Here is a 19,843-nt window from a genome sequence, read left to right as displayed (position 1 = left end):
CAGCCCTCCACCACACCACAGTGATATCCTGACCTTATGGAGACACAACTCTATCAGAAGCATAAATAGTAGAGTAATATCTGATCTGCTGTACTCCAACCTAATCCCACCCCTAAGGGAGCAATCCGGAAGTAGAAAACAGGCAAAATTTGGTTGTGGAGGAGCTGCTCAGTGTGAACACAAATACGACCGCAGATTCGAATTGCAAATTTTTACAATGAATATCGGCACTTTGCGATTTTGCGAATATTTAGAATATAGCGGTATGTATTAGTTATGGCGAATATTCCTTTTTTTTCACAGTACACATCACAATGATGTGTATTTTGTAAATAAAAAGTGGTCATTCCTCCCTGGTTCCAGCTTGTGGTCCAAAAGAAGGCTCCAATACTATTTACAGTGTGAGTCGGTGTGGAGCACGAATATTTTGTATATGCGAATATGCTAAAATTTGTGAATATCGGCACTTCCAGAGGACACTGATCCCTCCCTTTGTTTAGCTTGTGGGCCAATGAGAAGGATTAAAATACAGTTGTCAGAGGTTAGCAATATCCCCAGCAACTAATAGGAAAGTAGTTAGTTAAAAGATATAATTGCGCGTGCACACTTTGCTAATTTCATTACGAATTTGACATGAAAAAAAAGGAACAAATATGCGAAATTTGCGAACATAGGATGAATATTCATTCATATATTTGTGAAATATCGCGAATTCAAATATGGCTACGCTGCTCATCACTATTGAGTATCAAGGGACAACGCGTTTCGGTACTATCTAGTACCTTCTTTAGGTCCACCAGACTTATTCTCATGCCACAATCCTGTGATAATTATGTGCCACAGAGATCTGTCCATAGTTTAAGTTAAAGGGTAGCTCCCACTATCCTTTTTTTTTTCTTTCTTTTCTGTCCCTGCCTATTGCCCATCTCTCCCTAACCCCCTCCCTGCTTTTAATTTTTGCTGGGAGTTGTAGTGGTGAAACAGCTGGAGGCACCCTGTGCAGCCCCTTCCCCAGAACAATAAATAAGTACTACAACATATCAAAAAATTGGTGACAGTGCCCATTTAATAGTAAATTTAACTGTAGAAACCAGTGTCAGGCTGCTGTTGTCAAAGTAAATAAAACTGAAAGAGAAGGCAATTGCAGCCCACTCAAGAAATTAGCAATTTCTATTACAAGGGGGCATCCTGTACATTTAGAGGAAAGAAGGGTTCTACACCAACACAGGCAGGGGTTCTTTACTGTGAGAGCAGTGAGACTGTGGAATTCTCTGCTGGAAGAGGTGGACATGGTGAACTCTGTAAGAGTTCAAAAGGGGCCTGGATGCATTTCTGGAGAGTAATAACATTACAGGCTTTAGATAATAGATTTATAGGGACAGAACGTTGATCCAGGGATTTATTCTGATTGCCATATTATGAGGTTTCTTTTGCCTTCCTCTGGATCAACTCAGCAGAGATTCAATAGGGGTATAGGTTGAACTTGATGGACTCTGGTCTTATTTTAACCTTATAAACTATGTAACTATGTATTGCACAAGTTAGTGCCTGTGCAAATCAGAAATAAGTGCTTGTGGAGTTGGTCTTTGTAATTCACATGTCGTGAGCAGGGTGGTGTGCATGTTGACTGTAGGGTGATGTGATTCCAATAAGAGTTTGTGATGCCAGGAGTATTAACCCACCACTCTTTAAGGATAAGCAATTGCGAGTGCCAATCGCCGGGTAAAGAATACCTTTTCTTTAGGAATTTTACTTCAGGAATTACTTCAGGAAAGATGGTACAGTTCAATTTTAGTGCAATTTGGCTGAAGGATGCAGAATGGAAGCACAGTTACTTAATGGCACTATGGTACTTGTGGTCCTTTTTGACTGAATTGTGACTTAGACTTGGATGATATTGACTTTAGCTAGCCTTGAATTTAGCTAGCCTTGATGTGACTAGACTGTGCTGACTTAGATTTGACAGAATTAGGCTTGCATTGGGGAGCTGACTACCATTGTCTTTTGCTACTTGAGTTTAATCCAATGTGGGTGCTTACCACCAGGGTGGACTTGTGTGGACAGGAGTGGCTGGAGGATCTTCACTCACTTTATCCATGGTTTGGCTCTGGGGTCCCTGAGATTTCTTTTTTCCCCTGATTGGCCAGAGTGCACATTCGATTCCCCATGTGTTGTGACCCAGTACAGAACATACTACCTGCCCTATCAGGTAGCTGTTGCTCAGGTGTCTGTTTAGGCCCACATTATTTAATGTTGTGTTTATTGTCCATGTTTTATGCCAATGTATGTTGTTCATCTTGCAAAAAGTATACTTGTCTTTAAAGGGGTACTATGCCCCTAGACATCTTATCCCATATCCAAAGAATAGGGGATAAGATATCTGATCGCAGGGGTCCCGCCATCACCCCTTCTCCCACAGACTTGCATTGAGGGGGCGTGGCGTGATGTCACGAGGGGCTTGGCTGTGATGTCATGAGGGGGTCATGACATCACAGCCAAGCCCCTCGTGACATCACGCCACGCCCCCTCAATGCAAGTCTGTGGGAGAAGGGGTGATGGCGGGACCCCTGCGATCAGATATCTTATCCCCTATTCTTTGGATATGGGATAAGATGTCTAGGGGCATAGTACCCCTTTAAAGACAAGTATACTTTTTGCAAGATGAACAACATACATTGGCATAAAACATGGACAATAAACACAACATTAAATAATGTGGGCCTAAACAGACACCTGAGCAACAGCTACCCAGGATTCGGAACAAAATGTTCCAAATGCTGGGGCAGCGGAGTACCCCTTTAAGAGAAAGGTTGCAGAGATGCATTGTCATCAATGTGGCCAATTAGGGTCTCCAGCCCCAAGCCCCCTGGTCTGTCTAGACAGGGAGGAGTCAGTCTAGTTCTGCTCTAGGAGAAAGAAAGTGTGGAGTCAATGTAGTATAGTGTGGAGTTGGAGGTCAGTGCAGTGTTCAAGTCAGTGGAGTCCGAGGAAAAGTCAAGTGTCAAGCAGCTATACTAAATCGTAAGCATCCCGCCGTCCAGGTCAAGTCAGTCAAAGTCCAGTTGTAGAGAGAAGAGCCAAAGAGCCAAAAGGGACCATACTTTTCTTTTCCACCCCCTAATTGGCCTGTGAGCTGTTTGCAAGCTATTTTTGGCTAATCTGAGGTTGTGTGATCTTGATGGATAGCTGCAAAGTATTGCTACATGTAGTGTTCCTACTTCCTCATTCTATGCTAAAATGGCACCAATGCTATGTGTTCCTCAGCCTTTATCCCTTTCTTGTGCAGTTACCATAATTCTAATATTTGCCGGACATGATTTTTCATAAAGATCAGACCAAAACTGGCCTAACACCTGCGCTAACATGAATATACAGGTTAATAGTGGTATCTGCTTCATAAGAGTTCATAAGCCTTTCTTTGTATCAACACAGTTGGGTTATACTGTAAGTTGTACTTGATGGACCCTTGTTTTTTGTTGAACCTTGTTTTTTTATCGACTATTTACATATTATATATTGTAAATATTCTTAACTAAAATCTGAAAAACGAGGTTGGCATGCTCCTACTTTTTTCCAAACTTAATAATAAATTTGAAGATACTTCCCTTCTGAGTGCAAGAATCAGTGCTAATATATATTTATTTTTCTCAGGAGCTGCGGCTACTCTAATCGATGGTAACCAGAGAATAAGGACATATGTAACAGCCACTCGGGAACCAGGTAAAACATTTATCAAAAATATTTCAACAAAAGCTAACGGGGTACCCTAATATATGACATTTACACATTTTCTAATGTGATGCCAACTGTTTTTTCCAGAGTTTTGCACCAAAATTGTGTTGCAAGGTTTGTGTGCCAGAATTTGCAACCGAATTATCCCAAGAACCTAAATAACTCTCCATTTTACTCAGAAACCCCCAAAAGGGAGTGTGACCACTAGGGAGAGGAGCATGGCTTAGGGTGTTTAATTTTGTAAGGCAAAAAAATATTTGCAGACTTTGCTTATGCCCTGAGTCTCAGTGATGTTAAAAAAAAAAATAAAAAAAAAAAATATATATATATATATATGTGTGTGTATATATATATATATATATATATATATATATATATATATATATATATGCCACATAGAGGTTGCACACTTTGATCAGTTTTGTAAAAGTAGGCAAAAAATAAGATTTTTCAATGTTAATTACTTTTATTGGGAAAACTAGAAATTACAAACTTAAAATATTAAAACTAGACACTGAGATTAATAGGTAGTATGATAGGCAAAACATATGTTATATTAATCAACTTTGAATGATGCAATCTCTTCTTTTGTTCGCTTGGTGAAGACTTTTATGTCTTGCTCGACTACCCTCAACAAGAATTGTTTTTGTTGTTCGCCCCTGACCGATTTGTTAAACTTTTTTATCAGAGTAATTCCTCTTTCTGCGGTATCACTGACCACCTTAAGAGAGTTCACATGGCTTCTTAGAGAATCGCTGCAGTATTCTGTCACATCGTGGATCCCAAACAATTCAAAGAATGGCTTTGTTTTATTAGTAATGAAATGGCTCAGGTCTTTTCCTTCAAAAAGTAGGTTTTAATAATTTCCTTTTCCTTTTTCTTTGCAGGTTTTGTTTCAAAATTTTTAGTTATATTTTCCTTATCAGAGTAATATGTTCGTCCAAAAAAGCCAATCCTACATTTGTTTCTGTCAGATACCAAAAGTATGTCTTAGCAACTGTGAAAGTACTGTCAGAAGCTGTAGCATATCCAAATCATTCTTTGGAGCCCATCAATTTACAATTGCCTCGTGCTAAATGTGAACATATATGAAGCTGACAAAATGTGCAACCCATTTTATTCCTTTCAATTCTCATTGAGGAATATTCAATGCTTAGTGAAGAGGACAATTTTCAGTGCATACATTGCCATTGCCTTCCACCTTCCTTGATGCATAGCCCCTGGGAACCTGAAATGGAATATTAGAAATTTCACTAGTTTAAGATAAAAGTGATCAATGTGTGCAACCCCTAAATATTATCCAATCTTCTTGAAATATTGCATATATATCTTTTACATCGCTGGGACTCGGGGTGTAAGCAAAGTCATATGAAAATCACATCTTTGGAAAAATGAAACACCCTAGCGTGGCTGCTGAAAAAGGGGCATGTCCTGACAGTTAAAAAAAATTCCCAACATATTTACTATTGTTCTCACAGAAAATATGGTGGCAACTAAATTGTAAAAAATAGCAAAACATAGGGAAAATCTCCAAATTAGTTACTATCATAGAAAAATACCTGTGGGGAAAAAAACAAAAAGAAAACTGTACTTCACTCAGGGCAATAATGTCAGATAAAAGCAAGCTGCTGTCTCTGTCAGAGAATATTCTCATGCCTGCAATTAATGTCCTGGAAGTTGCAATGTGAAATCTAGAAGAGTATGTGGCAGATGTTGGTTCTGTCTTGCCTGTACATGTGCTTTTTAGAGCAAGGAGACCTTGCGGGCACTGCAGCATTTCAGTCCTTTGCGGCGTAGTTGGTTACTTATTGTTTTTTGTTGACTATGGTCCCAGAGCCTTAAGATCATTGACAAGATCTTGCTGTGTAGTTCTGGGCTGATTCCTAAGGCCGCGTTCACGTGATAGAAATTCCGTGCAGGATTCCACATGTTTTCTGTGCGGAATTGCACAAGGGGGTTCAAATGAGTTCAGTAGCTTTGTTGAGTCCGTGGGGCTGGAATGTGCCCAATTTGAATATCCAATACATCTCTCTTCTTGTCAGGGTTTGGGTTCTGTTGGCGATGTGATGGGGGACATGGTCGATCGGACAGATGGTGATCGGGTGGGGGTGGTCAGGATGTTTTCAGCACAGTGTCTAGAGAGACTGTGTAGAAGGAATCTCCGTTTAATGTTATTTCTAAGTGTGTTTAATCAGAACTGTAGATCCTGAGTGGTCCTGCCGACATATTGTTTGCCACAGATGCATGTGATGACATAGATCATGAAGCTGGATTTACACGTGAGAAAATGTTTGATGGGAAAGACTTCACCTGTGGTGGGGTTGTTGAATTGTTCTTTTTTGTGTGATAGGGCATGACAGCATAGGCATCTTTTCTTGCCGTATTTGTATGAACCTTTGATGGTGGTGGATGTAACTGTGATTTTCGGTAGCTTCCTGTTGTAGTGTCTTAGTTAGCTTGGGGCAATCATACATCTGAGGGTGGGGGCTTTGCGGTAGGTAATTTTTGGCGTTACTTGCATCCTTTTTTGGTGAAAAATCCCAAAATTTCATGAAAATTTTGAAAATTTGGCATTTTTCTAACTTTGAAGCTCTCTACTTGTAAGGAAAATGGATATTCCCAATAAATTTTATTTTTATTCACAAATACAATATGTCCACTTTATGTTGGCATCATAAAATGGACATATTTTTGCTTCTTGAAAAAATTAGAGGGCTTCAAAGTAGAGCAGCAATTTTCAAAAATTTCATGAAAATTGCTAAATCTCAAGGGACAGATGTTACAGAACTACAACTCCCAACATGCCTGGGCAGTCTAGGCATGCTGGGAGTTGCAGTTTGGCCTTCCTAGTGGTTTCCACAGTAAAGATCACTTTACTTTCACTTTCATTCCCTCCCCCCACCACCACCACCGTCGCTTCCATACCTGAGCCAGGATCCAGCAGTCTCCAGCGATGATCCGGGGTCCCCAGGCATCTTCTTTGCAGGTACCCGGCCTCCATCTTCTCCCCATGTTCCCCTCGACATCCAGGGGTGGGCAGAACCATGGCAACCCACTGTCCTGCTCTGCCATTGGTCAGAATCAGTCCTGACCAATGGCAGGGGATGATCGGGGCTGTCACTGACAGCTCCAATCATCCCTATTTTCCGGGTGATCGGGTCACCAGAGACCCGATCAGCCCGGAATAGCAGAAAATCGCATGTCTGAATTGACATGCGATTTTCTGCGATCGCCGACATGGGGGGGTCTCAGGACCCCCCTGGGCGATGTGCCGGGGTGCCTGCTGAATGATTTCAGCAGGCATCCCGGTCCGGTCCCCAACCGGCTAGCGGCGGGGACCGGAATTCCCACGGGCGTATGCATACGCCCCACGTCCTTAAGGACTCGGGATGCAGAGCGTATGCATACGCCCGACGTCCTGAAGAGGTTAAGGATGATGATGAGTACAGTCAGTACAAAAAAATCAGAGAGAGTTGTACTGTTCAAAGCAACTTTTACAACCAAGCCAAAATACTGTACAACCGCTTCAAAGAAAAAGGTTACACAGAGCCACTGCTCAAAGAAGCATTCAATAAAACCAAGAACTTAACTCAAGAAGACTGCCTAAAACCCAAAACAGACAGCAATCAAATGGAGAACTCCAAAAAAGAGAATAACAACCACAACTTCATCACCACATACAACACAGCCAACAACCAGTTTTACAACATACTTGAAAAACATTGGCATATTCTACTAACCGACCCCATTCTGAAAACAACAGTCTCAAAAAAAAAAAAAATCACCTACCGCAGAGCCCCTACCCTCAGATGTATGATTGCCCCGAGTAAACTAAGACGCCACAATAGGAAGCTACAGAAAATCCCAGTTACATCCATCACCATCAAAGGTTCATAGAGATGTGGCAAGAAAAGATGCCTATGCTGTCATGCCATATCACACAAAAAAGAACAATTCAACAACCTCACCACAGGTGAAGTCTTCCCCATCAAACATTATCTCACGTGTAAATTCAGCTTCGTCATCACATACATCTGTGGCAAACAATATGTTGGCAGGACCACTCAGGAACTACACTTCCGATTAAATCAACACAGAAATAACATTAAACCGAGATTCCTTCTACACAGTCTCTCTAGACACTGTGCTGAAAAACATCCTGACCACCCCCACCTGATCACCATCTGTCTGATCGACCATGTCCCATCACATCTACAACAGAACCCAAACCCTGACAAGAAGAGATATTCAAATTGGGCACGCTCCACGCCTTCAGACTCAACAAAGCTACTGAACTCATTTAAACCCCCTCCTTTGGCCCCTCCAACCCCCCTATACACACCCCTCTCCCACACCATCACCCAGCCACCACTAACCAACCAACCATTGTTCATCCCTGTCTTCCCTACCATCATGTGTATCATTTACTATGTGTATGCAAAACGTATTGAACAGATATTTATCAACAACAACCAGGATGATAATATCACACCACAACTGGCAACTGCAACACCCCACTAATCTATCCACAACAATACTCCCACCCCAAAACAATCCACCCTTAAAAAAAATTCTTAACAGAAACACTGGTATTTTTATCATGTCATTTGTTTCATTCACATCCACTGCCTCAAACACTACCCTCTGCTGCTGTCTACTGACTATTTCTTCTATTACTCTGTATGCACACAGTGTAACATTCTCTGGTACCATCCATTAGCCGGTTCTTACATTTCTCTGTGTAACTACATTGTAACGATATATATACTCTGTATGCCCCACGTGACCTCTTTGTTTACTTTCCCACGCCGATTGACACACTTCTGCCTGTCTCAATTAAACCAGCTCCATATATGGTCCTCTCATTGACACACTGACCCAGATTTGTCCATCATTGCTAAATATTACAACTACTTTAAAGTTATTCACCAATTCACCATCCCTGGGATTCAATCCCCCTCATGTGGTATCCCATACAGACTGCAGCCGTGCATCCTGCTGCTCAACATTGGTACCCATCCATAGAAAGTACATAGCCTCTAACCAGCCTATTCATTTCAGCGGGGAAAAAAATCATTGGTGTTAAGAATACTATACAGTGAGCCACCAGCTGAACAGCACTGGGAGAGGAGCCGCAGGGCCATGTGACGTCACCACTAACCCTGTGACCCTCTCTCCTGATGTTTTTTTTATTTAATTCTGTGTATATATAGTGTGCATTATGTAATACATGTAAATGGACCTGAAGAAGAAGTTGTAACCTTTGAAATGCGTTGTCCTTGCTTTAAACTGCCATACTTGACTTAATAAAAACGGCATTGATTTACACATCTGAAGTCTCCGGGAGTGCGCCTTTAGAGCCTAAAAATCTGATTTTTCCTCCTGGTCCAGAGAGGTCAACCCTGCCAGGCTCCTCTCTCTCCAGCTGTTCTCCTATACATACCTGTATGAATTACAATAAGCTTAGCAAAACAGTCAGAGGTGTGCCATAAACCACGTCTGAGGGCATGCCTATAGAGGGAATACTCTGTAGGTGAATGAATAAAATAAGGGAGGGTTGGGAGGTTTCTGCAAAAAACATGTATGCAACGCCTCGAGGTGGAGGGGGCGTTGAAATCTTATGCCCCTCACACAAATACAGCCTTAACAGGCTTAATACTTGTTCTTAGGGTTTAAAACTCGTGCTTCTGGCTGCAAACATTGCATACATACCTCTATGAATTACATTAACCTTGGCAAAGCGGTCAGAGGTGTGCCATAAACTGTGTCAGAGGGCACGAGAGGGCACAGAGAACAAAAATGAACCCATGTAGGATAAAAAAAATTATGTGCATAATTATCATAAATCCACACCACCAAGCCGCAGCATCAACCATCACCTACTATACGCTGGCCTATATCTAGGGTGACAGAAAAGTTGCATCTGCCAAATAACGGACAACATGAGCTGGTACCTGATACACTGAAAAAAAGACCTGACACCGAAACCGGACCAGGATGACCTACTAGCTGATGTATACATATTAACAGACTTACCTGTGTTAAAGGGGTTATCCATCATATGGTGATTTTAGTACATACCTGTCAAACAGTAATGGACATACTTAGAAAGGAGCTGCTCTTGTCTTTGGGCTAAATGGCTGTGTTGTGAGATTACCATAACAATGTGGCTAGCTTTTTGTGGACTGGAATTTCCTGTTTGAGTTTTCTTTTTTGCCTACAAATCCCATAATTCCATTTTCCTCCCTACCACACATCAGCCACTCCACCCATTGAAACATAAATGAGCTACATCCATTCAAAAGACCTGTGGTTTTCAATCAGGGTGCCTACAGCCGTTGCATTAGTTGCAGTTGATCTCTCTCCCATGTCAGAAAACAATGATTTTAACAGCACATCCCCCTGCAGCCATGACAGGTACAAGTATACAATCCCCTATTTGATTAGATAATATTGCTCTGAAGCTGTGTCATTAACAATCAACTACGCAATGCATGCCCTCTGCAACCATGCAGGCACAAGTATATTTCCCAATGTGATGAGAAGTTATTGCTCTGAAGATGTGTCAATAACAATAACTTGTGTGGTGCATCCCCTTGCAGATGTGGCAGGCATGACAGATATACCACTACCTATGTATTGTGATGTCATTGCTCTGAATACGTGTCAGTAACAACAAGTTGCACAGTGTTACACCCTGCAGACGTGGCAGGCATGACGAGTATACTTGTACCTATGTGCCGTGACGTTATTGCTCTGAAGACGTGTCAGTAATAATAATTTTTGTGGTACATCCCCCTACAGACGTGGCAGGCATGATGGGTATACACCCACTTATATACCATGATGGCATTGCTCTGAAGGTGTGTCAGTAACTCTAACGTGCCCAGTGCTCCCCCCTGCAGATGCGGCAGACATGAGGGGTATACAACCACCTAAGTGTCGTAATGTTATTTCTCTGAAGATGGGTCAGTAACAATAACTTGTGCAGTGCATCACTCTGCAGACATAGCAGGCATAAAAAGTAAATCTCCTCCTGTGTGACATGAGGTTATTGCCCTGAAGCCATGTCAGCAACAATAACAAATAGAGCTTCCCCCCTATAGACATGGCAGGCATGATTGGTGTACATTAATTACTGCGAACCATCTGTACAGAATAAAGAATAATAATGGGGAAAAAAAAAAAAAAAATATATATATATATATATATATACATATTATAATAATTTTAATAATAATAATAAAACAATGTGCACAAAATAATGCCATGATGTGCACAGCCTAAATGCCATAACCATAGGCACAGCCTGCATTCCACAGCCTAAACACCCTAACTGTAGGCAAAACATAAACACCATAACAGTAGGCAAAGAATAAATGCTACAACCGTATGCACTGAATTACGCTACAACCGTATACACAAAATAAACGTTACAACCATATAACCATATGCACAGAACAAACGCTATAACCGAATGCACGGAAAAGATACGCCCAGAACCAATACTGTAGCATACACAGAATAAATGCTATAACATATGCACAGGAAGAATTATATAACACAGAATAAATATTATAACATACACTGAACACATGCTATAATATACACAGAATGAATGCTATAACGTCAGCATGATATGAATGCTGTGACATATACATTATATGAAAAGTATGAACTTATGCATAGAATACATGTTATGACTGTATTGATCAATCTATCTATCTATCTATCTATATATATATATATATATATATATATATATATAAATATATATCATTGGGCCTCATTTACTAAGAGAGGAGTGTAGGTTTCTTTGTGGGTTTTCATTCCCGACAATTTATTTTCCACGGTATTTGCTAAGGTTTCCCTACATTTTCCACTTTCCCTACACTTTGCTATTTTTACACATGCTCTGATCTGTCTGGTTTTCCTCAGCTCAAATCCACCACATTTTAATTGGATACCTTAGTAAATATGTAGTTTTTTTGTTAAAATGTTACGTACACGCCCCCTTTCTGAGACCACAATCCCTTTTCCCAACGGCCATGCCCCTTTTTCAGGTTTTCTTAGCAAAATGGAGCTCACTGTACCCCTTATTAAATTCTGTAAGGGGTGTAGTTTCCAAAATGGGGTCACGTGGGGAGGGGGTCCACTGATCTGGTAGCACGGGGGCTTTGTAAACGCACAAGGCCCCCGACTTCTATTCCAACCAAATTCTCGTTCCAAAAGCCCAATGGCGCTCCTTCTCTTCTGAGCATTGTAGTGCACCAGCAGAGCACTTTACATCCACATATGAGGTATTTCCATACTCAGAAGAGGGGGGCTTTTTTTTACCTATTACCCCTTGTAAAAATGAAAATTTTGGGGTTGCACCAGCATTTTCATATTGAAAAAAATAAAAATTTTCATTTGCACGTTCAACTATAGTGAAAATTTGTCAAACACCTGTGGGGTGTTACGGCTCATTGTACCCCTTGTTACGTTCCTTGAGGGGTGTAGTTTCCCCAAATAGTGTGCCATGTGGATTTTTTTTTTTTTTTTTTTTTTGCTGTTCTGGCACCATGGGAGCTTCCTAAATGAGACATGCCCCCAAAAACCATTTCAGCAAAATTCGCTCTCCAAAATCCCATTGTCGCTCCTTCCCTTCTGAGCCCTCTACTGCGTCTGCAGAACACTTTACATCCACATATGAGGTATTTCCTTACTTGAGAGAAATAGGGTTACAAATTTTGGGGGACATTTTTACCTATTATGCCTTTTAAAAATGAAAAAAATGGGTCTACAACAACATGTTATGTAAAAAAAATAAAGATTTTGAATTTTCAACTCCACTTTGCTGCTATACCTGTGAAACACCTAAAGGGTTAACAAACTTTCTGAATGTCATTTTGAATACCTTAAGGGGTGCAGTTTTCATAATGGAGTCCATTATTGGGTATTTCTAACATAAAGACCCTCAAATTCACTTAGTAACTGGACTGGTCCCTGGAAAACTCAGATTTTGACATTTTCATAAAAAATTTAAAAATTGCTGCTAAACTAAAAAGCCCTCTAATATCTATAAAAAGTAAAAACATGTCAACTTTATAATGCTAACACAAACTAGACATATTGTATATGGGACTCAACATATTTATTCTAATGTCCACTTTCCTTACAAGCAGAGAGTTTCAAAGTTCGAAAAATGCTAAATTTTTTAAATTTTAATGAAATTTTGCATTTTCACCAAGAAATTAAGCAAGTATTGACAAAAATTTACCACTAACATAAAGTGTCACGAAAAAGCAATCTCAGAATCAAATTCATAAGTTAAAGCATCCCAGAGTTATTAATGCTTAAAGTGACAGTGGTCAGATTTGCAAAAAACGGCTGTATCCTTAAAGGGGTATTCCGCCCCTAGACATGTTATCCCCTATCCAAAGGATAGGGGATAAGATGTCAGATTGCCACAGTCCCGCTGCTGGGGACCACTGGGATCCCCGCTGCGGCACCGCGCTATCATTACTGCGCAGCGCGAGTTCGCTCTGCACGTAATGATGGGCAGTACAGGGGCCGGAGCATCGTTACGTCACGGCTCCGCCCCTTGTGATGTCACGGCCCGCCCCTTTCAATACAAGTCTATGGGAGGGGCGTGGCGGTCGTCACGCCCCCTCCCATAGACTTGCATTAAGGGGACGGGCCGTGACGTCAAGAGGGGCGGCGCCATGACGTCACGCTGCTCCGTCCCCCGTATCGCCCGTCATTACGCACAGAGCGAACCAGCAGCGGGACCGCGGCGATCTGACATCTTATCCCCTATCCTTTGGATAGGGGATAAGATGTCTAGGGGCGGAGTACCCCTTTAAGGTCAAAATGGTCTGTGTCCTTAAGAGGTTAATCTTAGTGATTACACTCTTAATAACAAGGAAATTAGGTTGCTACAGAAAGGTCTTATGTTTGCACTTTTAATAAATTTGAAGCCTTCATTGGGGTCAAAAAATTTATGAGGAATCTATCTTTCAAAAAATACTTCATGAAAAACCCTGCAGGGGCTTCCACTACCTTGAGTGAGGATGCTTATCAACATACCTCGCTAAAGAATCAATTGTGTTTCTGCCCACAAAATAAATATTCTGAGTCTTTAAGTACTTTCTAACATATGGTGTTGAGAGACATCCGTGGACAGATAACCAAGACTAGATTTCCAAACAATAAGCTTACTAGAAATGAAATATCAGCATTAAAATCACTACAAATTAATAATGACATAACCATCAGTCCAGCTGATAAGGGCAGTGGTATTGTAATCATGAAAAAGCACTCCGCCTGTTTAATGACCCAATTACATACAAACCTATGAAAAAAGATCCTTCCTCTATATTTAAACAGGAATAGGGAGAATTAGTCACTAGAGGACTAGGAGGCCGAGTTTATCATAATAAAAAATCCCAGGTTAGCAGCTTTTTAACACTGTATCCCAAAATACATAAGTCATCAACCAAACCTATTTTTTCGGGGGTGAACTGCCTCACCTCAAATTATCTCACATTATGTTGATGTCCAACTTGTCACACACCTAGATGAGGGCGGTCTGGAACAGGATGTGGATCCTCTACCTGTGTGGCTGATGACTCGGACCGCATCGGGGAGCGGAGTCTAAGGTGCCGCTGGTCTTCACCAGAGCCCGCCGCAAAGCAGGATGGATTTGCTGCCGCAGGTGACACCCAGGTCGTTACCCCCAATACGGCTCGACCACACAGGTTACTGGGCAAGGCAAGGTACAGGAGGATGAGACAGAGGTGTAGTCAACGTAGCAGAAGGTCATGGCAGGCGGCAAAGGTTCGTAGTCAATAAATGTGGCAGAAAGGTCTGGGTACACTGGTATGGCAAACAGGCAATAGGGTACGCTTTCTCTCAGGCAAATGGCACTGAAGATCCGGCAGGGGGGTGTGGGAGGTGCAACAACTTTATAGTGTGCTGTTCAGGTGCATTACTAATTATGGGCGTACTGGCCCTTTCAATATCAGAGCACCAGTGCGTTCACGGCCGACATGTGCGGCCGGAGCGCAGGTAGTAACACAACTACTGGAGTGCATTATCTCCTTACCATCCTACCTTAAAGGGGAATTCCAGGAAAAATTACTTTTTTTTTTATATATCAACTGGCTCCAGAAAGTTAAACAGATTTGTAAATTACTTCTATTAAAAAGTCTTAATCCTTCCAATAATTATCAGCTGCTGAAGTTGAGTTGTCCTTTTCTGTCTGGCAACAGGGCTGTCTGCTGACATCTCTGTTTGTCTTGGGAACTGCACACAGTAAAAGAGGTTTACTATGGGGATTTGCTTCTACTCTGGACAGTTCCCGAGACAGGTGTCATCAGAGAGCACTTATACAGAAAAGAACAACTCAACTTCAGCAGCTCATAAGTACTGAAATGATTAAGATTTTTTATTAGAAGTCATTTACAAATCTGTTTAACTTTCTGGAGCCAGTTGATATATAAAAAAATGTTTTTTCCTGGATAACCCCCTTAAGGATACTAAAAACATCCTGCAGTTTATACAAGATGTGAAATGGGAAAGACACTACATTTTGGGTACTTTGGATGTTACATCACTTTACACTCTAACATTCTAAAGGGAGAATGGCCTCAGAATCCTTTTTAAACTCCCAGTCCAATTTTGCTCCTGAGCAGGTCAGTTTTATAGGGGAAAGTATTGCTTTTAGTTTAAATCACAATTATTTTATCTAAGATGTTACATGTTATCTCCAACAGTGGGGCACCGCAATGGGGACCAGATTTGTGCACAGTTATTCCAATTTATACATGGGTTTCTGGGAACAGTCAGCCATTTTCACAAATGGTCAATTGGCAGCAAATATGGTCCTCTGGCGGTTTTTAATTGACAACATTTTTTTTATATGGAGTGGGGATGAAGCTAGCCTGACAAATTTTTAGCTGATTTACTATAAATAAAAATTATTTTCATTTAACATTTTCTCACACTATTAGTCAGACTCAAGTAAATCTTACTATTTTTTATTGAAGAGGGGCAGTTGTGTACTTGCTCTTACCAAAAACCCATAGACAGTAAAAGCTTTATAGATATAACCAGCTGTCATCTCCTGATCTGGCTTCTCAATATCTCCCGAAGTCAATTTGTGCGTCTCCATAGGAATTGTACCAAGTTATAGGATTTTTTGGTGGAATCTCAGATATTAAGTACAAAATTAAGGGGTACGATAAGACATCCTTGGCAGCCTCCGTTGAGGAATTAGATAGAGCTGGCTTATTATGTGAAAAAACAAGGAGGAGACAAACCTTTGAATGGCAACAAGAAAAATCTCTATACCTTTTATCACAGTATATAACCAACAGAGTTTTTAATTAAAACGCATTATAAAAAAAATATTGGAGCATTCTACAGAATGACAAAACAGTTTGTGAGCTATTGCCCTCTAAACCAAAATTTATCTTAGGGGGAACTACGCCTGTTTATCAAACTTCCATTTTTTTCCCTGTAAGTTGTGTAAACCCTGCAGAATCATGAGGAATACACATTCTAAAGAGTTTGTTATAGACAGGGGCACACCATCAAGAGTAAGATCAAGTCATATAAATTGTAAAACCAAGGGGGTTATTTATGGAATCGATTGTCCATGTGGCAAGACCAATGTAGGTCAGCTAAATCGGATGTTACATGTTAGGATAATAGAGCATGTACATAATATCAAGAAAGGCCATCCACTGTCCAAACACTACAATAAGAAACATGCTTCATCACCCATTGGATCCTCATTCTATGGAATTGAGAAGGTGGTCCCCTATTGGAGAAGGACATAGCCAACATGCCCAAGGCGGAGGGCAAGTGGAGTTTCAATTTAAACACACTTGTACCTCATGGACTTAATACAAAACCAAAGTACTACACTGGAGTCACTTGGATAATGATAAAAGCAGATTTTATTAGTGTACATTAAAATCAAATCACCAGACACCCTGCATAAAGCTTGATGATAATCAAGGGGTACTGCTCATGCTAATATGGTAGTCTGAATAAATACAAAAATCATCATATGATATACATAAGTGCATTAAAGTGCAAACAAGTAAAGTGCTGTGTGCTGATAGTAGCAAACATGTACCAAGAAATAAAAGCCAAAATTCCTCCTACATAATGACGGGATTCAAAGGCGCTGGACACACAGACTAAAGGGATCTCAAGTTTGATCACTCATGATGCAATGCGTTTCACAGTAAGACTGCTTCATCAACAGTCTTACTGTGAAACGCGTTGCATCATGGGTGATTAAACTTGAGATCCCTTTAGTCTGTGTGTCCAGCGCCTCTGAATCCCGTCGTTACGTTGGAGGAATTTTGGCTTTGATATTTGAGGTTGGACGTGGAGCGGCTGCAGGCACCAAAAACCACTACTCTTTCCCATGGTTACACTTGGTGTGGTGTAACTTTATGTGATAAGCACCACTTTTATTATATCAATCTTGGCTTAAAATAGTATCACACTACGGCGCTGTCTGTATCTTGTTTTAACATACCAAGAAAGACAGTGTAACAGCATATAATACCCACAGGTCCACGATAGGGGATACGATGCAGGGGCCGGGATGACCCAACTCCAATGCGTGTTTCGGCGCGCTGGCCTCCGTCCCATGCCGAAACGCACGTTGGAATGGTGTCATCCCGGCCCCTGCATTGTATCCCCTATCGTGGACCTGTGGGTATTATATGCTGTTACGCTGTCTTTCTTGGTATATGTTTGCAAATGTCAGCACACGGCACTTTACTTGTTTGCACTTTTATGCACTTATGTATATCATTTGCCATTTTTTGCATTTATTCAGACTACTATATTAGCATGAGCAGTACCCCTTGGTTATCATCAAGCTTTATGCAGGGTGTCCGGTGATACCGCATTTTTTGATGTTTTTCCTCCTCTCTCATGTGTTTTAGTTTTAATGTACACCAATAAAATCTGCTTTTATCATTATCCAAGTGACTCCATTGTCCTGCTTTGGTTTTGTAATTAGTTGGGAGTTCACCTTATACTATAGGCTCAATCTATTTAGAGGGTATTAAAGTAGTCTTCATTTACTACATACCTACACCCTGTCATTATTCATGTTCCTTTATTGGCTAATACCCATGGACTTAATGTAGATTTTAACCCCTTTAGCATTTTCGCTTTTTCCACCTTACCTTTAAAATCTCATAACTCTTTCAATTTTGCACCTAAAAATCCAAATGATGGCTTATTTTTTGTGCCACCAATTCTAATTTGTAATGATGTCAGTCACTTTACCCAAAAATCTACAGCGAAACGGAAAAATCATTGTGAGACAAAATTGAAAAAAAACGCCATTTTGTAAATTTTGGGGGCTTCCGTTTCTACACAGCACATTTTCGTTAAAAATGACACCTTCTCTTTATTCTGTAGGTCCATACAATTAAAATGATACCCTACTTATGTAGGTTTGATTTTGTGGTATTTCTGGAAAAAATCATAACTACATGCAGGAAAATGTATATGTTTAAAATTGTCATCTTCTGACCCCTATAACTTTTTATTTTTCCGCGTATGTGGCAGTATGAGGGCTCATTTTTTGCGCCGTGATCTGAAGTTTTTAGCTGTACCATTTGCATTGATAGGACTTATTGATTATTCATTATTTCATGATATAAAAAGTGACCAAAAATGCACTATTTTGGACTTTTGAATTTTTTTGCGTGTACGCCATTGACCGTGCGGTTTAATTAACGGTATATTTTTATAATTCGGACATTTCCGCATGTGGCGATACCACATATGTTGATTTTTATTTTTTAGTTTATAGTTTTTTTTTTTATGGGAAAAGGGGGTGATTCAAACTTTTCTTAGGAAAGGTGTTAAATGATCTTTATTCACTTTTTTTTTCAAATTTTTTTGCAATGTTATAGCTCCCATAGGGAGCTATAACACTGCACACACTGATCTTTTACATTGATCAGTGGTTTCTCATAACAAACCACTGATCGATGATTCTGCCGCTTGACTGCTCATGCCTGGATCTCAGGCACTGAGCAGTCATTCGGCGATCGGACAGCATGGAGGCAGGTAGGGACCCTCCGGATGTCATGTAAGCTGTTCGGAATGCCGTGATTTCGCTGCGGCGATCCCGAACAGCTCCCTGAGCTAACCGGCATTGTTTTACTTTCACTTTGGACGCAGCGTTCAACTTTGAACACAGCGTTTTAAGGGTTAATAGAACGTGGCACCGCTATCAGTGCTGTGCGCTATTACCACGGGTCCCGGCCGTTGTTAGAGGACGTGGCCCCGCGTTATAGAACAGGAGCGGACTCATGACGTACCGCTACGTCATGGGTCCTTAAACCCTTAAGGACGCAGGACGTAAATGTATGTCCTGGTGCGGTGGTACTTAACGCACCAGGACGTACATTTACGTCCTGTGCATAACCGCGGGCATCGGAGCGATGCCCGTGTCATGCGCGGCTGATCCCGGCTGCTGATCGCAGCCAGGGACCCGCCGGCAATGGATGACGCCCGCGATCTCGCGGGCGTCCGCCATTAACCCCTCAGGTGCCGGGATCAATACAGATCCCGGCATCTGCGGCATACTTTTTGATACTTTTTTAATACATTTTATTAAAAAAAAATTATAAAAAATGTATTAAAAGTTTTTTATATGAAAATGTGGTATAAAAAAAAAGTACAGATCATGGCGCAAAAAATGAGCCCTCACACCGCCGCTTATACAGAAAAATAAAAAAGTTATAGGTCATCAAAATAAAGGGATTATAAACGTACTAATTTGGTTAAAAAGTTTGTAATTTTTTTTAAGCACAACAATAATATAAAAGTATGTAATAATGGGTATCATTTTAATCGTATTGACCCTCAGAATAAAGAACACACATCATTTTTACCGTAAATTGTACAGCGTGAAAACGAAACCTTCCAAAATTAGCAAAATTGCGTTTTTCTTTTTAATTTCCCCACAAAAATAGTATTTTTTTTGGTTGCGCCATACATTTTATGATATAATGAGTTATGTCATTACAAAGGACAACTGGTCGCGCAAAAAACAAGCCCTCATACTAGTCTGTGGATG

General features: G+C 40.7%; 1 protein-coding gene across 4 annotated transcripts in view; it reads left to right on the top strand.

The window, feature by feature from the left end:
- LOC130291529 (BTB/POZ domain-containing protein KCTD12-like) overlaps nt 1-19,843 on the top strand; it is a 602,472-nt gene that overhangs the window by 541,295 nt on the left and 41,334 nt on the right. For all 4 annotated transcript variants that reach the window (XM_056540349.1, XM_056540351.1, XM_056540350.1 and 1 more), the window contains exon 3: nt 3,652-3,720. In XM_056540349.1, coding sequence (XP_056396324.1) covers nt 3,652-3,720 — 69 coding nt within the window. The remainder of the gene's footprint in view (nt 1-3,651; nt 3,721-19,843) is intronic.

This window comes from Hyla sarda, chromosome 9 (assembly GCF_029499605.1).
Source record: "Hyla sarda isolate aHylSar1 chromosome 9, aHylSar1.hap1, whole genome shotgun sequence".
In the NCBI taxonomy this organism is placed as follows: domain Eukaryota; kingdom Metazoa; phylum Chordata; class Amphibia; order Anura; family Hylidae; genus Hyla; species Hyla sarda.
This window is presented reverse-complemented; position numbering and strand designations above follow the sequence as displayed.